The 18,916-nt window shown below is 46.5% G+C and overlaps 1 protein-coding gene across 1 annotated transcript in view; it reads left to right on the top strand.

Moving 5' to 3' along the window:
• Positions 1-18,916, top strand: part of CTCF (CCCTC-binding factor) — a 713,286-nt gene that overhangs the window by 242,875 nt on the left and 451,495 nt on the right. Inside the window, exon 5 of the mRNA XM_086945216.1 lies at positions 18,185-18,318. Within this exon, the coding sequence (XP_086801342.1) occupies positions 18,185-18,318 (134 nt within the window). The remainder of the gene's footprint in view (positions 1-18,184; positions 18,319-18,916) is intronic.

Below are 18,916 nucleotides of genomic sequence, written 5' to 3'. Positions count from 1 at the left end.
GAAGCAATCGTAGGACGTCGTCAAGAGGGTCACTAGCCAACGGGCAAGTGACCGGACAACATGGCAAGCGACACAGAAGCAAAAGGGCCCCACGCAGATCTGGTGGATGCTGGGGGGCTGGTCTTCGGTGCTCGTGCTGCTTGGGGTTGGGGCTTCTCTTACCCCAATGCACCCACTCGAGGGTCCCTCGGCGGTCGTGCTGGGTCAGTGTCGAGCTGACTCTGATGGTCGCCGGGTCCACTGGTCTCGTCGCACCCACGGTTCTCAGCTGTGCTGTAGAGGCAGGTAGAGGTCAGAGAGGGCAGGGAGTCCGGGTCTCGTCGTGCTGGTCGGTCTGGTTCCGGAGGAAGGACGTCTTAGCAAGCCGCAAGATACTTAGTTGGTGCCTGCTGCTGCAGGGTGACTACTCCTTAGTCACAAGGGAGAAATCTTAGGAAGAAGTCTTGAGTTCCTTTCGTAGAAAGTAGTTTCAGGATTCAAAGATGATCTAATTTGGAAGGGTCCCCGCTCCCACCTTTATTCTAAGGAAAGGGGCTGGTACGGGACTAGGTCCTGCCCATGGGTGGGACCAGGAAGGGGGGTGGTTACACCCCTCTCCCATGCCGGACTTTCCCCAGCTCAGGGGCTGGTGTGCCCCTGGAACTGGTTCAAATTGGCAGATGCACAGTGAGCACCGGGGTGCCACTTGCAGTCACCTTCCTATTCAGCCCTGCCTACCTAGGATACACAAAACCCTGTCTGGGATGGTGCTAGCACCGCCCCTGACAGGAAACCCTTTGTCCAAGCTCCCCTCGCTGGAAGGACTCCCAGCTGCAGGGGGTCAGACTTGTGTCTGTGGTGGCAGCATCCATTTTGTGATGCTGAGGCTCGAGTTAAGTTTAACCGGGGTTCACAGTTACATACATGTCGTGTCCCTCTAGAAGGGTGGAATGCTATTCCCGTCGCCAGAATTGGCGAGGGGTTAGTATTCCAATTCGTATGACACCCTACTCGACATGTTTTGATAAAGCGATACCAAAGATAGCAAATAACCGCGAGGATTATAATGCACTTAAGAGTATATGGTACGCGTTATCATAGAACAGCTATTAGGACTTGGTTCCGCAAGCTGCAGATGGGCTCAGCTCATGCCAGAGCACCATCCCACTTAATTCCAAGCACTCTGCCTTCAGGATTGTTAAGGCCTGCCATAGGAGTGACTGATAGGAATACATGTGTCCATTTTAGGGTTAGATATAGGTATACTATATCTACAGCAAAGGGAGATTACACCACTTTGCCCCAGCTGTCGTGCAGCCAGTTGTGTCCGATTTAGATGGCCAGCCAGGGGTGGCATAATACATGCTGCAGCCCCTGGTAGGCCCTGGGTACACCTATGCCCTGAGTTACAGGGTCTGATAAGGTGGCCCAGTACCAATTGGTTAATGCACCTAAGGCACACATGTCAATTTAGTGAGAGAACAGCTAGGCTGTGGGTCTGATTAGCAGGCCCACAGCCAGGGAAGTCGTAAACCAGTGAAGCAAAAATCTGGGGTGATTATAGGATTGCAGACCCTACTCTCCTACAGAGTGAGGTGACAATTGTTTGCAGTGATCATTCTATATCGGAGCTCTAATATTACTCTTTTGTATGATTTGGAGGTATGAATTCTATCAAAGCTCTGATTATGCCACATTTCTAATTTTAATTAAAATACCAGAGTTATATTTCAGTCAAATCTTTGACTAATTGCAGTCCACGTTTATGAATGGACTCAGTTTCGTGCAGCTTTTATTTTTTTATCACAATGAGACTCTCAATAAGCCAGCACTGTCGCTGTGCCATAGTGTTGGATAGATCTTGTTCTAATCCCTTTCGTTTATTTGGAGGCATTTTGTGAATTGTCTTGGCAATTTACTTTTAAACATTCTCAGTGTTTGAGAGTACATATGCCCTCCAGTGTGTATGCTGCTAGCTGAGAACTGATAACACTGGAATGTCTTCTGCATCATATATGGGCATGCTCCTGTGTCACAAGTCTGAGTGCCCCACCTCATGCATAACTTGTATCCTGTTTTTAAGTTGTCCCTTTCTTTATACTATTCCAAGCGTGTGCACAGAGGTCTAGGCCTCTCCATGACTAACCCTGGCCCAGTCCAGTGACCTTGAGGGGTGCAACAAGTGTGCCTTCATTGTGGGCAGAGGATACTGTCCCTGCCCTGATTATAGCTCATAAAGTGGTGGTTATATAGGGCATTGGAATATAAAAAGCTTGGCCAGATATTTTTGCCTGAGAGTGAGACCTACTGGCCCATTTTGTTTATAGTTCTCCTGTTATGTGTACTGCCAAAACATTGAGCTGGCAGCATGTGTATATTGGTACACACATGTGTAGTGTGTGTCTCAAATGTACAGTGGCGGGGTTACGTGTGTGGGTGGCAATCCCTGGTTTGTGTCAATACATTTTTGCCATTAAAAAAACAGAAATTTTTGAACTTCACATTGATTTGAAACTATCCCTCGACTTCGAATTCCTTTGCTGGCAAGGTTTGAATCTTCTCCTTCAGTATTGCTTCATTCAGTACAGAAATTGACCACATCTGAGCATAAATGTTCAGTGATAAGAAAAATGATTTACTTTTCTTTACATCTTAATCTGACATAGTTGAAATTTGTAGAATGCCTCTACAGTAAATACAATATGCTGTATAAATATGTTGAAAAAATGTATGAACATACTGAAAGATGTAAAGAGACCAGCCAGTAGAGCAGCATAATCATTTAAATTTTCTGTCTTTTTTGAGAGAAAAAAAATAATGACCCATATCATGGAAAACCATTGGTATCATGTATAGTGTTTTGAACTTCATGCACTGTTTGTTTGCAATATTGCATGCCTGTTCCGGGGATGTAAGTTTTGCAGCGTGAAGCTTTCTGAATTCACTATGCTGCGCATTATTCCGCGGTCTAGTGGTTGGGTCCGGTATCGCAGTCTTTTCTTCTTTTTTTTCCGCAGCCCAGGTGGGCGTCGACGTCCCACCTTTTGGTGTCTTTCCTGTGACGTCGGCACACTTCCTGCGGAAGCTCCCACCCTTGAGTGCCATCTTCAGATTTTTTTTTTCCGCGGTTGGGTCTGGATCGTTCCCGAGAGGGCTCCAGACATTTTTGGAGAAAGAAGACACCAAAAGCCTTTTTTGGATGAAAAAAGATTGGAAAAGACGATAAGAGACTACACCATTGAAGGAACAGGAGAACTTCCAGAACTTCGACGTCCATCAGAGAATGCGCGCTCAGGGTGCCCCCTGAACGCAGGAGATGGACAACACACCATTCAAATTCTGCCATAACTGCCTCCACAAGTATGCGCAGAAGGACCAGCACCTGGTTTGCAATCTCTGCCTACCGGTCGACTACAAGAGAAGGACTGCAACGCTTGCTCCGCCTTGACGCCGTAAACTCTTCGAGTTAGAGCGAGGCAGAGGATGGCAAACGCCAGCATGCAGGGCAAGGGCCAGCCACCATCCCTTCAAGAACTGGGGCTCTCAACAGATGAAGAGGACAACGTCGCCGAAGAAGACTACACGGTCGTAGAGACCGATAAGAAGACTCCTAAAAAGGTAGGAGACTCGACGGCCCCTAAAGCCTCGAAGGACACTCAACAGTCTGACCCAGACTCTCGAAAAAACGAGGGCAAGTCCTCTAAAGTGCCGACGCCGAAAGCTTCGGCGTCCGCGGCTACATACAGGCCCAGCGGACCCTCAGTGAGGGACTCCCAGGCGCCGAAAGCTGGAGAACAGCAAAAGTCGTCGAAAAACGTCCCCGAAAAGGAACGTTCGACACCGAAAGAAAAGGACCCGAAGAGCACTTCAGGGCCTTTAAAACACCCGAAAGCCAGCTCTGCGCCGAAGCCCGGCTCTGAGAGTGGCCGATCCATTCGACGCCAGGATGAAGGACTTCTTAATCCCGACGAAACCAAGACCACAGGTTGTCGAGATTACTGAGGAAGAGGACTAAGACGGCGAAGGACAGTCGGGAAGCCCGGAGGGGCTGGAAGATCCAGAAGAAGAAGCCTCCTACTACAAGGAGGAGGGAGATGACGACCAGAGGACAATCCTGGGCTCTGCATCCTCGGAGACGCAAGACCTAGAGTGGCAAGACCTCGACACCGAGAGTCTGGAGGATAACGTAGACACATATCCTTCTAGACCCTCGCCGCCTGACGACATTGGGGTTTACAACACAGTCATCAGAAACGCAGCAACCACCTTCGGGGTAAAACTTGACAAGGAAAAGCAGAAGGCAGATTTCCTCCCAGAAACACTGCTCCCAACACAAACTAGGAGCCAGTACTTGTCGTTGCTCGACAGCGTGAAGGCACAGGGGAGAGAGGCTTTCAAGGAGCCTGCAACTTACAAAGCCATCACACCCAGGACGGAGAAGAAGTACAAACATTCCTCCAAGGACCCGCCCTACATTCAGGGATCAGTCACGGCGTACTCCCATCATTACAGCTACGGCAAGGAAGAGGGCTAACGTGCCAACAACTTCAGGGCCACCCCCAGACAAGGAAAGCCGAAGGATGGACCTGACTGGGAGAAAGATCGAACGGAATGCCCAATGCACTGGCGCATGGCAAATTCCAACGCACTGCTCAACAGGCACCAGTACCAGATCTTAGACGAACTGGGCCAGTTACTCAAACACCTCCCTGAAAAACACCAGCAAAGGTCTGCGCATCTTGTGGAAGAAGGGAAAAATGTGGCAAATTCTTGCCTCAAAACTGCCTTTGACGGGGCTGACATGTCCAGCAGACTCATGATGATGGGCATCACAGAAAGAAGCCAAGCCTGGCTCAGGATTTCAGGCTTCAAGCCGGAGGTGCAACACAGCATCCTGTACACCCCGTTCAACGGAGAGACACTGTTCGGTGCTCCAGTGGATGAGAAGCTCACCCAACTGAAGAAAGATAACAAGACTGCAAGATCCATGGGGGCCTTGCCATTCAGAGGAACAAAGAGGGGCACCCCGTCACGAAGACCTAACGGGAGGGGAGGAAACAAGGCAGGAACATCGCACCAGGCGATCCAGCAGTACCACCAGACCGACCCCCAGACACAGCAAGGGCAACAAAAACAACCCTAGCAGTACCAACAAAGAGGCCAGTCCTATCGCTGGAGAGGGAATGGACGTGGACAAAATAGAAGAGGGGGTCAACAACCCGCCTCTAAGTGACTTTGTCACGCGGCAGGTGCCCACCCATGCAAAAACTCCCAGGGTGGAGCACGGATGCAACAAGGGGGTACACGAGCTAAACATCTGCGAACATGTAACACCGGTGGGAGGAAGAACAAATATTTTCTTCCAGGAGTGGAAGAAAATAACCACAGACCAGTGGGTACTCAACATCATACAGTTCGGGTACTGCATAGACTCGGAAAGGAGACCACCAAACAAAAAACCGAAAAGAAGGGCGCTAGCAAGGAAAGAGCTAGAACTACTTCAAGAGGAAGCAAAAGAACTCCTGCAAAAACAGGCCATCGAACCAGTACCTTACAAAGAAAGGAACAGGAGAGTGTACTCAACCTACTTCTTGGTACCAAAGGTAGATGAGACAATTAGACCGGTCCTGGACCTGAGGTTCTTAACCACTTGGCTGCTAAGGCATTATTACTCTGCTCATTCAATTTCCATTGAAATCAATGGAAACTCCATGACGAGTTACCCTTGTCATTAGCGGCGAAGAGGTTAAACAAGTACATAAGAACGCAAAAATTCAAGATGACGTCCCTACAAGAGGTACTTTCTCAATTACAAGCCGGAGACTTCATGGTCACCATAGACCTCAAGGATGCCTACCTGCACATCCCAATGAACAGGGGGCACAAGCATCTACTCAGATTTATCATCAACAAAGACCACTACCAGTTCACAACCCTGGCGTTCGGATTAAAATCAGCACCAAGGGTCTTCACAAAGTGCCTCGCAGCAGTCGCAGCACACCTAAGAAGGGAGGGGATACACGTATACCCTTACCTAGACGACTGGCTAGTAAAAGCACGTTCATACAGAACGCGCAAGCTGCACGCTCAAAGAGTGACAGACACACTGATGGGCCTAGGATTCTCCATCCACTGGGGGAAATCCTCAATGAAACCGGAACAAGTAAAAATCTTCCTGGGAGCACAGATCAACACCTTACAGAACAAGGTGTTCCCCAGCGAGAAGAGAACGCTAGCGCTGCTGAAGGAGACGCGACTCTAGCAGAAGGGGCGAGCTCTGACAGTGAGGACGGCGAGCAAAGTCATGGGCATGATGGCGTCATGCATACATCTAGTGCCAAATGTACGGCTACACATGAGACCTTTCCAAGAATGGCTACTGGAACAATGATCACAAGCTACAGGTCGTTGGGAAGATCTAGTGGTTGTAACGCACTCAGTGCAAGAAGAGATAGCATGGTGGAACATGGGGAACATGAGAAGGGGGAAGCCTCTGACACCGCCAACGGTGACCATCACCACAGACGCATCCCAGTAGGGATGGGGCGCTCACATGGAAAAACTCAGAGTGAGGGGTCTGTGGACACCAGCAGATGCGGTAAGACACATCAACTACCTGGAATTAAAGACAGTCTTCCTCGCAATAAAGGCTTTCCAGACAAAGTTGTACAACCAGAAAGTGTTGATCCAGACAGACAACACAACAGCGATGTTCTACATAAACAAGCAGGGAGGGACACAATCGGCCCCGCTTTCAAAATTAGCGCAAGAAATGTGGAGATGGGCCATCCCACTCAAGATAGACCTGCTAGCCATACATCTACCAGGGAAGGACAATGTAGAAGCAGACTGGCTCAGCAGACAGACATCAGCATCCCACGAGTGGGAGCTCAATGCACAGGAAACAGAGAAGCTGTTCGGCAAGTGGGGAACACCGTCAATAGACCTGTTTGCAACACGCCAGAATGGAAAATGCCAAAAGTTCGCATCCAGGCAACCAGGGGAAGGGTCCCTGGGGAATGCCCTATGGATAATCTAGTCGAAGACATTTGCTTATGCTTTTCCGCCGATCCCTCTGATACAGAAAGTACTCAACAAGTGCAGAACCAGCAACATGACTCTGATACTGGTCGCACCGCAGTGGGCCAGGCAGACCTGGTACTCACAGATAATGGAGATGACAGAGTGCACCCCACAGATTCGGGAGATGGAAAGACCTACTCTCCATGCAAGACGGAGAGGTGCTGCACCCAGAGCCAGAGAGCCTCAGCCTAGTAGCTTGGCTCCTGAGGACATAGTTTGCTCATCTGAAATTACCAGAGAGCACCCTGAGGGTACTACTGCACAAGAAGATGCAGAAGGACTCAACAGTGCTTAAGTACCTCACGCACCTGCTCGAGGAAAACCTGAGCTCATCCTCACTAAGGGTACACCTGGCAGCGATAGTCGCTTACACAAGAGGAGAAACAGGCAAGAGCTTCTTCACATCACCGATAGTAAAAAGATTTCTGGAAGGAGCGAAAAAGATCGCACCACCAAAGAGGGTGTCACCACCAGCATGGAACCTTTATTTAGTCCTGACGGAACTCATGAAAGAGCCTTTTGAACCAATTCATAAGGCCTCCCTACAAATGCTAACGATAAAACAGCATTCTTAGTAGCATCACCTTGCTGCGTAGGGTGAGTGAACTACAGGCGCTAACGCTGCAAGAACCCTACATCCAGATACATAATAATAGGGTGGTGATGAGAACGGACCCACAGTTTATGCCAAAGGCGGTGTCAAGGTTCCACATCAATCAGACAAAACAAATACCAAGTTTCTTCCAGTAACCAGCCACAAGTGCAGAAAGGTAACTGCACACTATGGACGCCAGAAGGGCAGTCATGCACTACATAGAGAGAACTAAGGGACACAGGAAAACAAAGCAGTTCTTTGTGTCCTTCGCAAACAGTTTCATGGGAAAACCAGTAACTAAAGGAACCATTGCACAATGGATCCACAAACAATACATTTGTGCCACAAACAAGCAGGACAGGAACTGGCAGAGGGGACACGAGCCCACTGTACCAGGAAAAAAGGAGCTACAATAGCATTCCTAGCTAACACACCCATTCAGGACATATGCCTGGCGGCAACATGGGCTTCAGTGCACACGTTCAGGAAGCACTACTGTGTGGACAAACAAATGAATAAGGAAGCACAAGTGGGACAGAAAGTGCTTCAACACATATTCAACAACCAATGCTCATCTCCCACCCAGCCGCCACAAATATAACAAACCGCTACAAAGTCTATGCACAGCATAGTGAATCCAGAAAGATTCACTCTGCAAAACAAATAGTTTCTTACTTGTCGGTGTAGTTTTGCAGCTTGAAGATCTTTCTGGATTCACTAGCGAACCCATCCACCTCCGCCAGAAAAGATGAGGCTGGAGAGTAAGGTGGTAAAGACGAGACTGAAACAGACACCTTGGAGGTTAAAGCGGTGAATCACGTACTTGAACGTTGCCATAGATTCGGACACAAAATACAAAACGAGAAAAAAGAATCCGAAGATGGCGCCCAAGGGTGGGAGCTTCCGCAGGAAGCGTGCCGACGTCACAGGAAGGACACCAAAAGGTGGCACGTCGACGCCCACCTGGGCTACGAGAAAAAATGAAAAAGTAAAGACTACGACTACGATTCTGGACCCAACCACTAGACCGCGGAATAATGCACAGCATAGTGAATCCAGAAAGATCTTCAAGCTGCAAAACTACACCGACCGGTAAGAAAATATTCGTTATCAGTTATTTGACGGGTAGAAGCAGTCTAGCTGTTAACTTTCTATCCGCTGTATTCTCTTTGTCGGATTTACAAAGAAGCAAAGGATTTTGGCATGTGCAAGGTAACGAATGAGTATTGTCATGCTAATGAGCATTCAAACCAAGGATGATCACTACCCAGACCAGATACAACCACAAACTGATGCTTATCTTGCTGGCTTTTCATTAAATACTTTAAAAGAAACACACCACTTTCAAACCTCTACACCACAGATCAACTCTCAGGAGACCTCACAATACTTGACCTGTCTGTGGGTAAATGTTGTAGGACATAGTTCACAGTATACAAGCGACTCCGAGTACTGGGACAGGTAAAACACCCCTTAGACGTGAAGATTGTTTTCCCACAACCATTCTGAGCTAGACCACATCGCTGTAGAAAAGAGCAGAACTCATATTAATATGCAAGCTCTATGCTCATATGAAAAACATCCACACTAGTTTTAGCAGCAACCTACACCTCCCTTGACCATCCCCTAACTAGTTGACCAACAATTGGGCAAAAGCTGTCACGACTTACATCTATAGGTTCAATGGGACATTAGACATCTGATTTTTCACTCCTCAGATGACTGGTTAGGTGAGGGTCAGTAGATCTGGTGTACTCTCCTGCTCCAATGTTCACGTTTATTTAGTGACCCAATAGAAAAAGCTTCTTTAAGTGAACATGAGTTTCCTTCAAAATTGATAATTGTGTGAAGTGTTGCCTTGGTCATCTTTCCAGTCCGAGGTCTACCTCCATCTACGAGAAAGAGAATGTTTAAGCCATTGCATTACAGAAGATGCATTGATAGAAGTACTAACACTGATTAACCGTCTTTTACACCTCCTTCATCTCCTTGGCCTATGTTCAGTTCCTTTCCTATACATGACATTACCACAGTCCCGGTGGTTCTGAAAAGAGAAGAGATGAAACTGCTTTCTACGGGATAATTTCCCATCTGTTCTGTAATTCCTTTGACTTTTGCCAGGGTTTGAAGCTAGACCTACTCCTTTTTGTCCCTGAATTCTGTTAATTAAGAGTATATATTGTTTACACTAGAAAAACAAAAGTAACAGACCACAATCTACCTAAATATAAGCCTCCTGAACAAGATTGCAGAGCAGGCTTAAAACCAGACTTGGTGTTTGTATCAGTGGACAGAAAATGCCAGGGATCCACACCTACGGAAAGGAAGAGAAAAGGCTTTGGTTGCATTGGGAGAATGTTTTGTGGAACAGCGCGAACAACACTGAAAGCTGCTAGGCTGTTATGATAGATCTTCGTGGGAATTCATTCAAACATTTGTGAAGGACATTCAGAAGGACAAGTGTAATCATGTTCTAGAGGTGATTGATCAGACATCTTCATATTGTCATGGTCTCACTATGTGTAGGTCTTCGTTAGGACTAGCTTCTCAGAACACAGTGGGTATTTAAGAAAATAAAACTTCTTTAGAACCCAACTAAGGCTCAAGGTTAGTCGTACCACCTAATGTTACCTTGGTTTGTTTAAGCCCCTCTTTTATCTACAAGCTCTTAAGTCTGAAGATGTGGGCTGTGGTGTCAGGGCAATGCCTCTGTAGTCTGCCCAGTGCTGCCATATGCATGCGTATTTTTGAGGACATCCCGAGTCTTAAACACAGGCTCTTCCAACCCCATACAGAAATCTAATCCTCGTTTCCAAACTCCCAACACGGGTGGGGATTCTGCTTTCCAAGAGAGGGCTATGTTGTGTTTAGCCAAGGTCTGGCCCAGGAACAGCAGGTGGTGTTTGTACCTGTTGCCCCCGAGATCTTCAGAAATATGGTGTGCTGTGTAAGGTCCACCCCAGCAACTCAGCCAGGCACCTAAATACTCCTTTCCAGAACCTATCAAGAGCTGGACATGTCCATACCGTGTGCAACAATGCAATTTCTTCCGCCCTACAGTATAAGCACGCTGGGGAGGCGATAAGCCCTGCCCTCCAAAGCCTCTGGTGTGTGTAAAATGCTCTGTGTAAGTACTTTAGCTGGATCAAACTCAAGTGCGAAGAAACTGCAGCCCCACAGGGGACTCGAGAGCCTCTCTCCAGTCGTTGTTGTCAATAGGACCCATCTCAGCTTGCCAGGTTTCTCTAAGTGTCTCCAGTGTGGAGGCGCTATGAGTGACTAGTGTTTGGTATATTCTGGAGATTTTATGGTCCTCTAGGTCCCCCATGAGGAATTTCCCTTCCAGTGGGCTAACTTCAGGGAGGGCTGTAAGGTCGCTAAGATAGGGTGCAAAGGCATGCAGGACTGTAAATATTTGTAGAATTGAGTTTGCAGCATGGAAAATTCTTCTTGTAGGTCTGAAAGGGATTTAAGAGAGAGGCCTTGGAGAATGTCTCCCAGTGAGGAAATTCGGACCCGGTCCCAGCCTTTGAAGCCCTGTAGGTGTTGCAAGTGTGGAAGGAGGCTATTACACTATAGTAGAGCCTCGCGCATAAGACTGTTCAGCCAGTCTATATGGAGAAGTAACTGTCGCCATGTTGTCAATACTACCTTAGTGGCCGGGAAGGGGAGGCGGGGGCAGGTATTCAGACAGCCGTATATTTATTTGTATAGTGAAGCGTCCCCTAGCAGCCATCTCTCCATGGCGTATGCTGGTTCGTCTCTTGGACCATGCCACCAGTCATTTAGAACTTGTAGATGAGAGGCCGCGTAGTACGACAGCACATCGGCGGCTGCGATGCCCCCACAATAAGAGGAGAGAAAGCAGGTGCGAAGCACCAGTCTGACTGCTCCACACCTCCACAGGAACCCGTTTAGCATGGAGTTGATCCGTCTGAACCATATCTGCGGAATGGGGTAGGGGTGATTTTGTATTTGGAGCCATGAAAGAGATATTTATAGTTTGCTGAACGGCCATACAAGGATAAGGGCAAACACGCCTAGACTTCAGCTCTGTTTTAACCTTAGAGAGAACTATGGCAATTTTTCGCCCTTTGGAGAGCTCCTGTCTGTCCGTTATGAAGACCCCCAGATATTTCATGCCAACCTGTGTCCGAGAGAGATAGGCAGCCCATCTATAATCGCCGAGGACCACGTAGAGTCCACAGTTCGGACTTATTCATATTCATAAAAAGACCCGAGGTCTCACCAAATATCCTCATGGTTTGGGGGCCTGACCTATGATGATCTGTCATTAACAAGAGAACATTGTCTGCATACAGTGCTATTGGATCTGAGATTTCGACAGCTTACTCAAAGCCCTTGACTTGGCCATCCAGACGTAGCCAGGCCGCAAGCGGCTCGATGGCCAAGGCGAACAATAATGGAGAAAGTGGGCAACTCTGCATGATGCCCTGGCCAATTGAGAAGGGTGGAGACACACTACCAGCTATACGCACTGATGCAGTCAGTCCATGGCATAACATACGTATGTACACTATGAATTGCGGCCGATATTTAAATGCTCCTGGAGGATAAATAAATAGGTCCAACTGACTGAGTCGAACGATCTGTCGTTGTTGGCCAAAAGAAGAGCCGCTGGGCGATGAAGGCAATCCACTGCGGTGATTGCATTGTTGACTTGACGTAAGTTATGTTGTGTGGCGCGCTGGGTCGTAAAACCCTCCTCGGCCAGGTGAATCAGATCAGGAAGGTGAGCCAGGAGTCTGGTTGCAAGCGCTTTGGCGAGACGCTTCGCCTCAACGTTCAAGAGGGAGATTGGTCGATAGGAGGCAAGGAGCTCTGGTGTCGACCCAGCTTCTGAAGCGCAAAGATTTCTGCGTGCCTCCAGTTGGGGGGCATGCACGCAGCCTGGGCTGCTTCTTGTACGGCTGCCCTAAAAGGATGGCCAAGCTGGGCCATGTAGGTTTTGTAAAATTCCCTGGGGAGGCCGTTTGGGCCAGGTGCCTTCCCAGTGCGCAGATCAGCCTGTGCAGTGGTGAGTTCCTGCAGTGTCGAAGGGGGCTTGAGGGACCTCCGAGCCTCTGCAGGGAAGTCATTTGGAGGGATATCATCAAAGAACTGTACAATCACGGGGGTATCACGAACTTCGCAGGCTGTATATAAGGACTGGTAATATGCCGCAAAACTATCCGAAAGCACCGTAGGGTCTGTCAACAGTACGCTATTGGAATCACTGATACCTGGAAGTGGAGTGTATGTTTGCGTCTCCCAAACTTGTCTCCCCATTGATAAATTCTACTCTGTGGAGAGCTGCGCTTCCCACGTCTCGTCCAAGAGCTCACCCTGGTATTGTTGCTGAACTAGGTGAAGCTGCCGATGTGTCGCAGCCCCTTCTCTGTCTCGAGCCAGACACGCTAACCTCATGATTTGCGCTTCTAACTGAAACAGCAACTGTCTCTGCTGCCTGCGACAATAAACTGTTTTAATGGGTATTTCTAACCACATATATTCCTTACCTTGGGCACCAAACTGGACCTGGAAACTAAAAATTAGTACTCCTAGGCGCTGGTACCTGGTATTATGCAGCTCTGCACCGACAAGCTGGGCGGCACATGAGTGCCACTCGAGTGTACTGACGTCACGTCCTTTTCATCCGTGCCTTCAGACTGCTCTAGTCTGACAAGTTTGTTTTTTTAACCCTTCAACTCCTCCATGGCTCGAGTTCTCAAGATCAAGACTGACTGGGTCAAAGTCTCCCTAGTGGCTCTGGATTGAGACAGAAGGGTGTGGTATGTAGAACTTTTAGACCAGAGAATCTGTCCTCCGATCAAGCTTTTGCAGTAACAGGGCAAGGTCCTGCTCCCAGGCTTCTGCAAACTACGCCCCCATTAGTGGAGATTGAGCTGCAGCAGCTAGTTTCCGTTGAGCTTCTTCCTGAGGTTGCTGATATTCTGGCTGTAAGAAACCATCTACGAACTCTATATGCTGGCAGTGGGACATATTTGTGACTTGGAGCAGTGCTTATCAGATTGACCCACCACAAGCTAGTCTATCTGAAGTGTTTGTTTTGTTGTTAGTCCAGTAGGCACTTTTGAAGATTGTACCTCCCTTTCAGCATTCTTAAGGTTGGCGGATCAGCACACTTCCTTTAACCCCATATTGTAATGAGATTCCTCAAAGGTTTGCAGCATGTTTCCACTGACACCCATGTGTGATTGGCTGGACTTGGATTTGGTTATCACTTTTCCAATGTGCACCACATTTCAGCCAATACACAGTTGTGCACTATGTCACTTGATGCTAAAAACTCTATTCTTTCGCATTAGTGAGCGGCAGGCACTCCTAGTCCAGGATCTGTACGGAACATTTTTACCAGAAAAGCTGGTGTTGAAAACTGAGGTACATTTTTAAGAAAAGTGTTCAAACCTTTCCATGTGGCATAGGCTATCATTGGTCTGACTATCGTTGCTATGCCTCACCCCTCAAAGGAGTCTGAGGGACTCCATCGTTTGGACCCCAGGAGAGCCCTCGGTTTCTACATGGATCATACAGGGATCATTGGGTGGATGATGAACGTTTTGTGGGTTACTTAGGAACAAAGAAAAGAACCATATTTAGAATCGTGCTCTCATTAAAGGCTGCAATGTGTTATCTAAGAAGCAGCCTCCTGAAGAATTAGGGTCTCATCACACTTGCTACTACTGCTCTAGCACGTGGCGTTGCTGCTGTAGACGTTTGTCAGGATGCTATATCTGGGCATCAGTGCACAAGTTCACGAAGCACTTATTGCCTGATGGTCCGGTCAGTCGGATGGGTGTTTTGGTCGTACTGAAATACTTTTTTTTCTTTTCTTATCTGAGTCATTCCACAGACCCACCATCTGGGGAGATACTGCTTTGGTATCTATTCATAATGTGAGGATTCTGCGTTTAGAAGTATACAACAGAAGAGCAAATTATTTACTTTTGGTATAGCTCGTTTTGGTAGATATTCTAACCGTAGATTCCCCATCATCCTCCCACCTCCCCGTTCTGTGGAATGGACACTCTTCCATGTAAAAAAAAGTCCCTCATTTGAGAGCTGAATACTAGTAAGGCAAATTTGCTGATGCGATCTGCCTCTTAGGGTGCGAACAAGCGTATATACGGTTTCACTTTGTGCTCCCAAAGTGAAATGACATCACATATTGGTGTGCAGGAGTACAGCAATTGAGTTTTAGGACCCAGTCTGACACCTGGGGGAATATCATTAGATAAGCAATCTGCAGTTAGCGTGTCCAACAGAGTGTTTCTAAAGGTAAGTAACTTGTTGATCTGGGCCAACAATCTGCAGACAGTTTTAAAAATCTTCAATTATTTGCAGCCTCTTACAAAATAATTCGGGCTGAAGGTCAGAAATCTGCATTTACTTTAGTCAAAAGTTTGACCTTTGACGCTGGTACTCTTGACGTGTTTACCACAAAAAGTACAGAAGCTTCAGGTAGAATACGCAATTGGTATTCCTGCCTAGAGACCGACAACCAAAAGGTCCCATTTGGACAGTCACATAATCCCTGTGGGAGTGCTAAAGAGAGGGAAGTTCATCCTCTCCCCACCCTGTAAGGGCAGGGCGTCCAGGGCTAACTTCCCCTCCTGTTTGGACTCTGCGCAGGAGGGAGTTCTTAGATAAACACTACTGGACAATAGAGGGATCCAGATCAGTAAGTTAAAAATACCTTAATGCAGAAGTCTTCAAACTGGGGGGTGGGGCCTTAAGTGATCTGGGGAGGGGGGAGGGGGGGGGGGAGTCTTTGGCCAAGAAAAGCATCATGCTTTCCTTTGAGTGTTAACAACATGAGCGGCAGTAAGCCAATTTGTAATGGGCCATCACAAACTACTTTTGTCATGTATGTATATCCTGACTGGGAGTATGTGTAAAAAGGGTAAGAGAGCTGAACTGCAATGTTTAAATAGGTTTAGACTTATTTAAAGATTACCAATTTAGCAGCAGAAGTGTGAAAAAATTGTGGGTGGGCCCAGAGGAGTTTATTGGGGGGGGGGGGGGGGGGGGGGGGGGGGAACGGGGCAGCATCAAGATGTTTGAAGACCACTGCCTTAATGTATCCCTGCTATTTGCCTTTACTAGTGGGTATATTGGGTAAAGGTAAAATCTAGAGGGGCAGTAGTAGGAGAGCAATGAATCACACTGCTGTAAAATAGTCAGGCCAACATGTTTGTGCACATCGCTATACGCCCATACGGGTCTGGGGCATTCATCAGGGCCAAGGATCCCTACCTTCCTCTGTTGGGCCTTTTTGCCTGCATCTATAGTGAGGAGAAAAAAATTGTGATGGATAAGAGAATACTAATGTGCTCAGGGGAGTCCTACCTGAGATGCACAATGAAAACAACCCTAGAATATAGGGTATACCGGCATCTTGATCAGAGAGGGAGGATGGCATCCTTTTTTGTCACACATTAGTCAAAAGAGAGCTAATCCAGAACCCTTACACTGTAAACCGATTCAGTTCAAGATTGCCCATTCCAAGAGGTCTGTCAATCAGAATAATGCATCTTCTGTGAGTGAACATTTAGTCAAATATCTACCAAGAAAATCACAAGATGGTGTTTAAAGTAAAGTCTTTCAATGCATTGTCGCTGAACAGAGTTTTTCACACCCACAGCAGAAAACACAAAATTACAAATATCTGCTTCTAGGTACCGGGCACCGAGGCGTATGGGGGGAAGGGGGGACTACTATTTTCATGAATTGATCAGGGAGATTTCTTTATGCTTGCCACCCCAGCACCACCCTGAATTGCGCTCATACCATCCACTCTAAAAATGTTGGAGCATTCTAAGACCAATGCTTTTTTCATTTTTAGGGAATAACCTAGACAATGGTAGTTCACTGATCTACTGCAGATATCATAAAGGGCTCCTAAGAGATTTCCTTGCACACCAGACCTCCCTTCTAGGGTTAAGGGCCAGCAGTTGCATCTCCATCTGGCATCGTTGAAATTGGTAGAATGGCTCTTCAGTAAATGCAATATGGCTCTATAAATATATTGAAAGCAAGTATGAACATATTGAAAGATGCAAAGAGACCAACCAGTAGAGCAGCATAACCATTCAAATTTCCTCTCACTGGGCCAAGTAAAACACCCCTGACACATGAAGATTGATTTCACACAGCCATTCTGAGCTAGACTCCATCGCTGTAGAAAAGAACAGAACTCCCTATTAATATCCCAGCTCTAGGCTTACATAAAGAACATCCACAGCAGTTTAAGCGACAACCTGCACCTTTCTTGACCATGACGTAACCAGTTGACCAACAATCGGGTGAAACCTGTCTCATCTTGCATTTATAGATTCAACGGGACATCAGACATCTGATTTTTGACTCCTCAACTGACTGGTTAGGTGAGGGTCAGTAGATCTGCACTCCCCTGGGATTTTAACACTGCTCAAATGTAACACCCCCTCCAGACTGGTTTAATGGCAAACCATGAGACCACCCTTCACAGCGAACACATTCACAGGGAAAACACACTTCCTTAATTTCCACTTAAATCAATTAGGGATGGGTAGGCGAAGGAGCATGCCTAGGCTTTTTTTTACAGACATGCCTTCTATTGAACTGTAGCTAAATCCAGAACTGCCAGCAACCACTGCACACTCCTGCTAAGAGACCTAGAAATTGGATAGCATATATAGCTAACGTCTTCGGGGAAAAAAGCTTACAAGAAGGTAGTTGGCTTGAGAATTTAAATAAAAACAAAACCTGTGGGAGAGATTTCTCAATCAAAAGCAATCCTTTTATAAAGATTACGTTGTTTGGTGAGCCGAAAACAAACTGTATGTGACTGACCTTGATGTGCATGAGAGGATACAGCAGCGTATTAAAGTGGTTTTGTAGCTTTTTAGGAGCACCATTTGGAAGTGGTATGTTAGTCTATTGTACTTTGTGGCCGTTTTTCTATTTTGACCTCATTGGAATGATTCATTCTAGAGGTAGAATTTCTCTATTCTATACATTTTTGCATTTGGATATTATTTATTTAAAAATGTGCTCTGGGATTCAGCACCTGCAGGTACTCCACTGTTAACTCCATGGCTGCTAAGGCAATTTCCCTCCTGTGCTGGAAATTGTCATTTTACTTTATTTCATGACGAGCTGGGCTCGTCATCAGTGTACGAGGAGGCTACACCATGACGAGCCCAGCTCGTCATGAGTGTGGAAGGGGTTAATGAATATCGGAGAATTCCATGAAAGAGCATGTGAAGTCTGTCTCCAGCTATCACACAAAGAGGTTTGTCTCTGTTATAGCTAACTATTTGGATAAAATGCTAGTGCTTTTGCAACAGACATGACTTGTATATGAATAAGGCATACTTTTCTAACACTCAATTACTTTATATGTAGAATTCCATCTGCAGCTTAATTGTGAACATTTTTGTTGCATGTGATTGAGCAACTGATGATTGAAATCAGAAACTGTTAATTGCACTTAAGAGATCTGTACTTGTGCCATGCTTTTAGGTACTCGACCACACAAATGCACTGACTGCGATATGGCCTTTGTGACCAGTGGCGAGTTGGTTAGGCATCGGCGTTACAAACACACTCACGAAAAGCCTTTCAAGTGCTCCATGTGTGATTATGCAAGTGTGGAGGTAAGTTTTTTTAATTTCCCTCGTCACCTGAATGGGCTGAAGGCTGTGTAAACAACTTGAATGTTGTCTAATTTTATATTTGAGAGTAAAGATAATATGACACATGATTCACATTAAAAATGTATTTGTCTTCTCCCTGAATTGTGGCCTAGTTTGTTAGAGTTAATATATTTTGTTTTTATTATGCTGTGGAGCGAAAAGCTTCCTTTTTTGGTTAGAAAAAAAGTGAAATGGGGCAATTTGTCATATTTTACATAAGTATGTTTCATGTAGTTTAATTTGCAGTAAAATTCCCTATCATAGTTAGGAAATGGTCTTCAAATTTCCTTTTATCTTAATCAGTGATTTTATTAGATTCTATATCCTTCAATCTGCTCATCTATGGCTATTGCTGTCATACTACCATAAATTGTGTTGACCTCATCCCAATCTTTCTGTGAAACTCTTCCACCAACCCTAGTTTCAGAGAAATCAATGTTTAGGGAATTTTGAGTGTCTTCATCTGAAAGAAACACGTTAGTTAGAGATTCCATACCTTAGAATTAACCCCAGGCGTCAGACTGGATCCAGAAAGTTTTTCATCAGCAGTACATCTGCG

The sequence above is a fragment of the Lissotriton vulgaris genome, chromosome 12 (genome assembly GCF_964263255.1).
Source record: "Lissotriton vulgaris chromosome 12, aLisVul1.2, whole genome shotgun sequence".
NCBI lineage: Eukaryota > Metazoa > Chordata > Amphibia > Caudata > Salamandridae > Lissotriton > Lissotriton vulgaris.
This window is presented reverse-complemented; position numbering and strand designations above follow the sequence as displayed.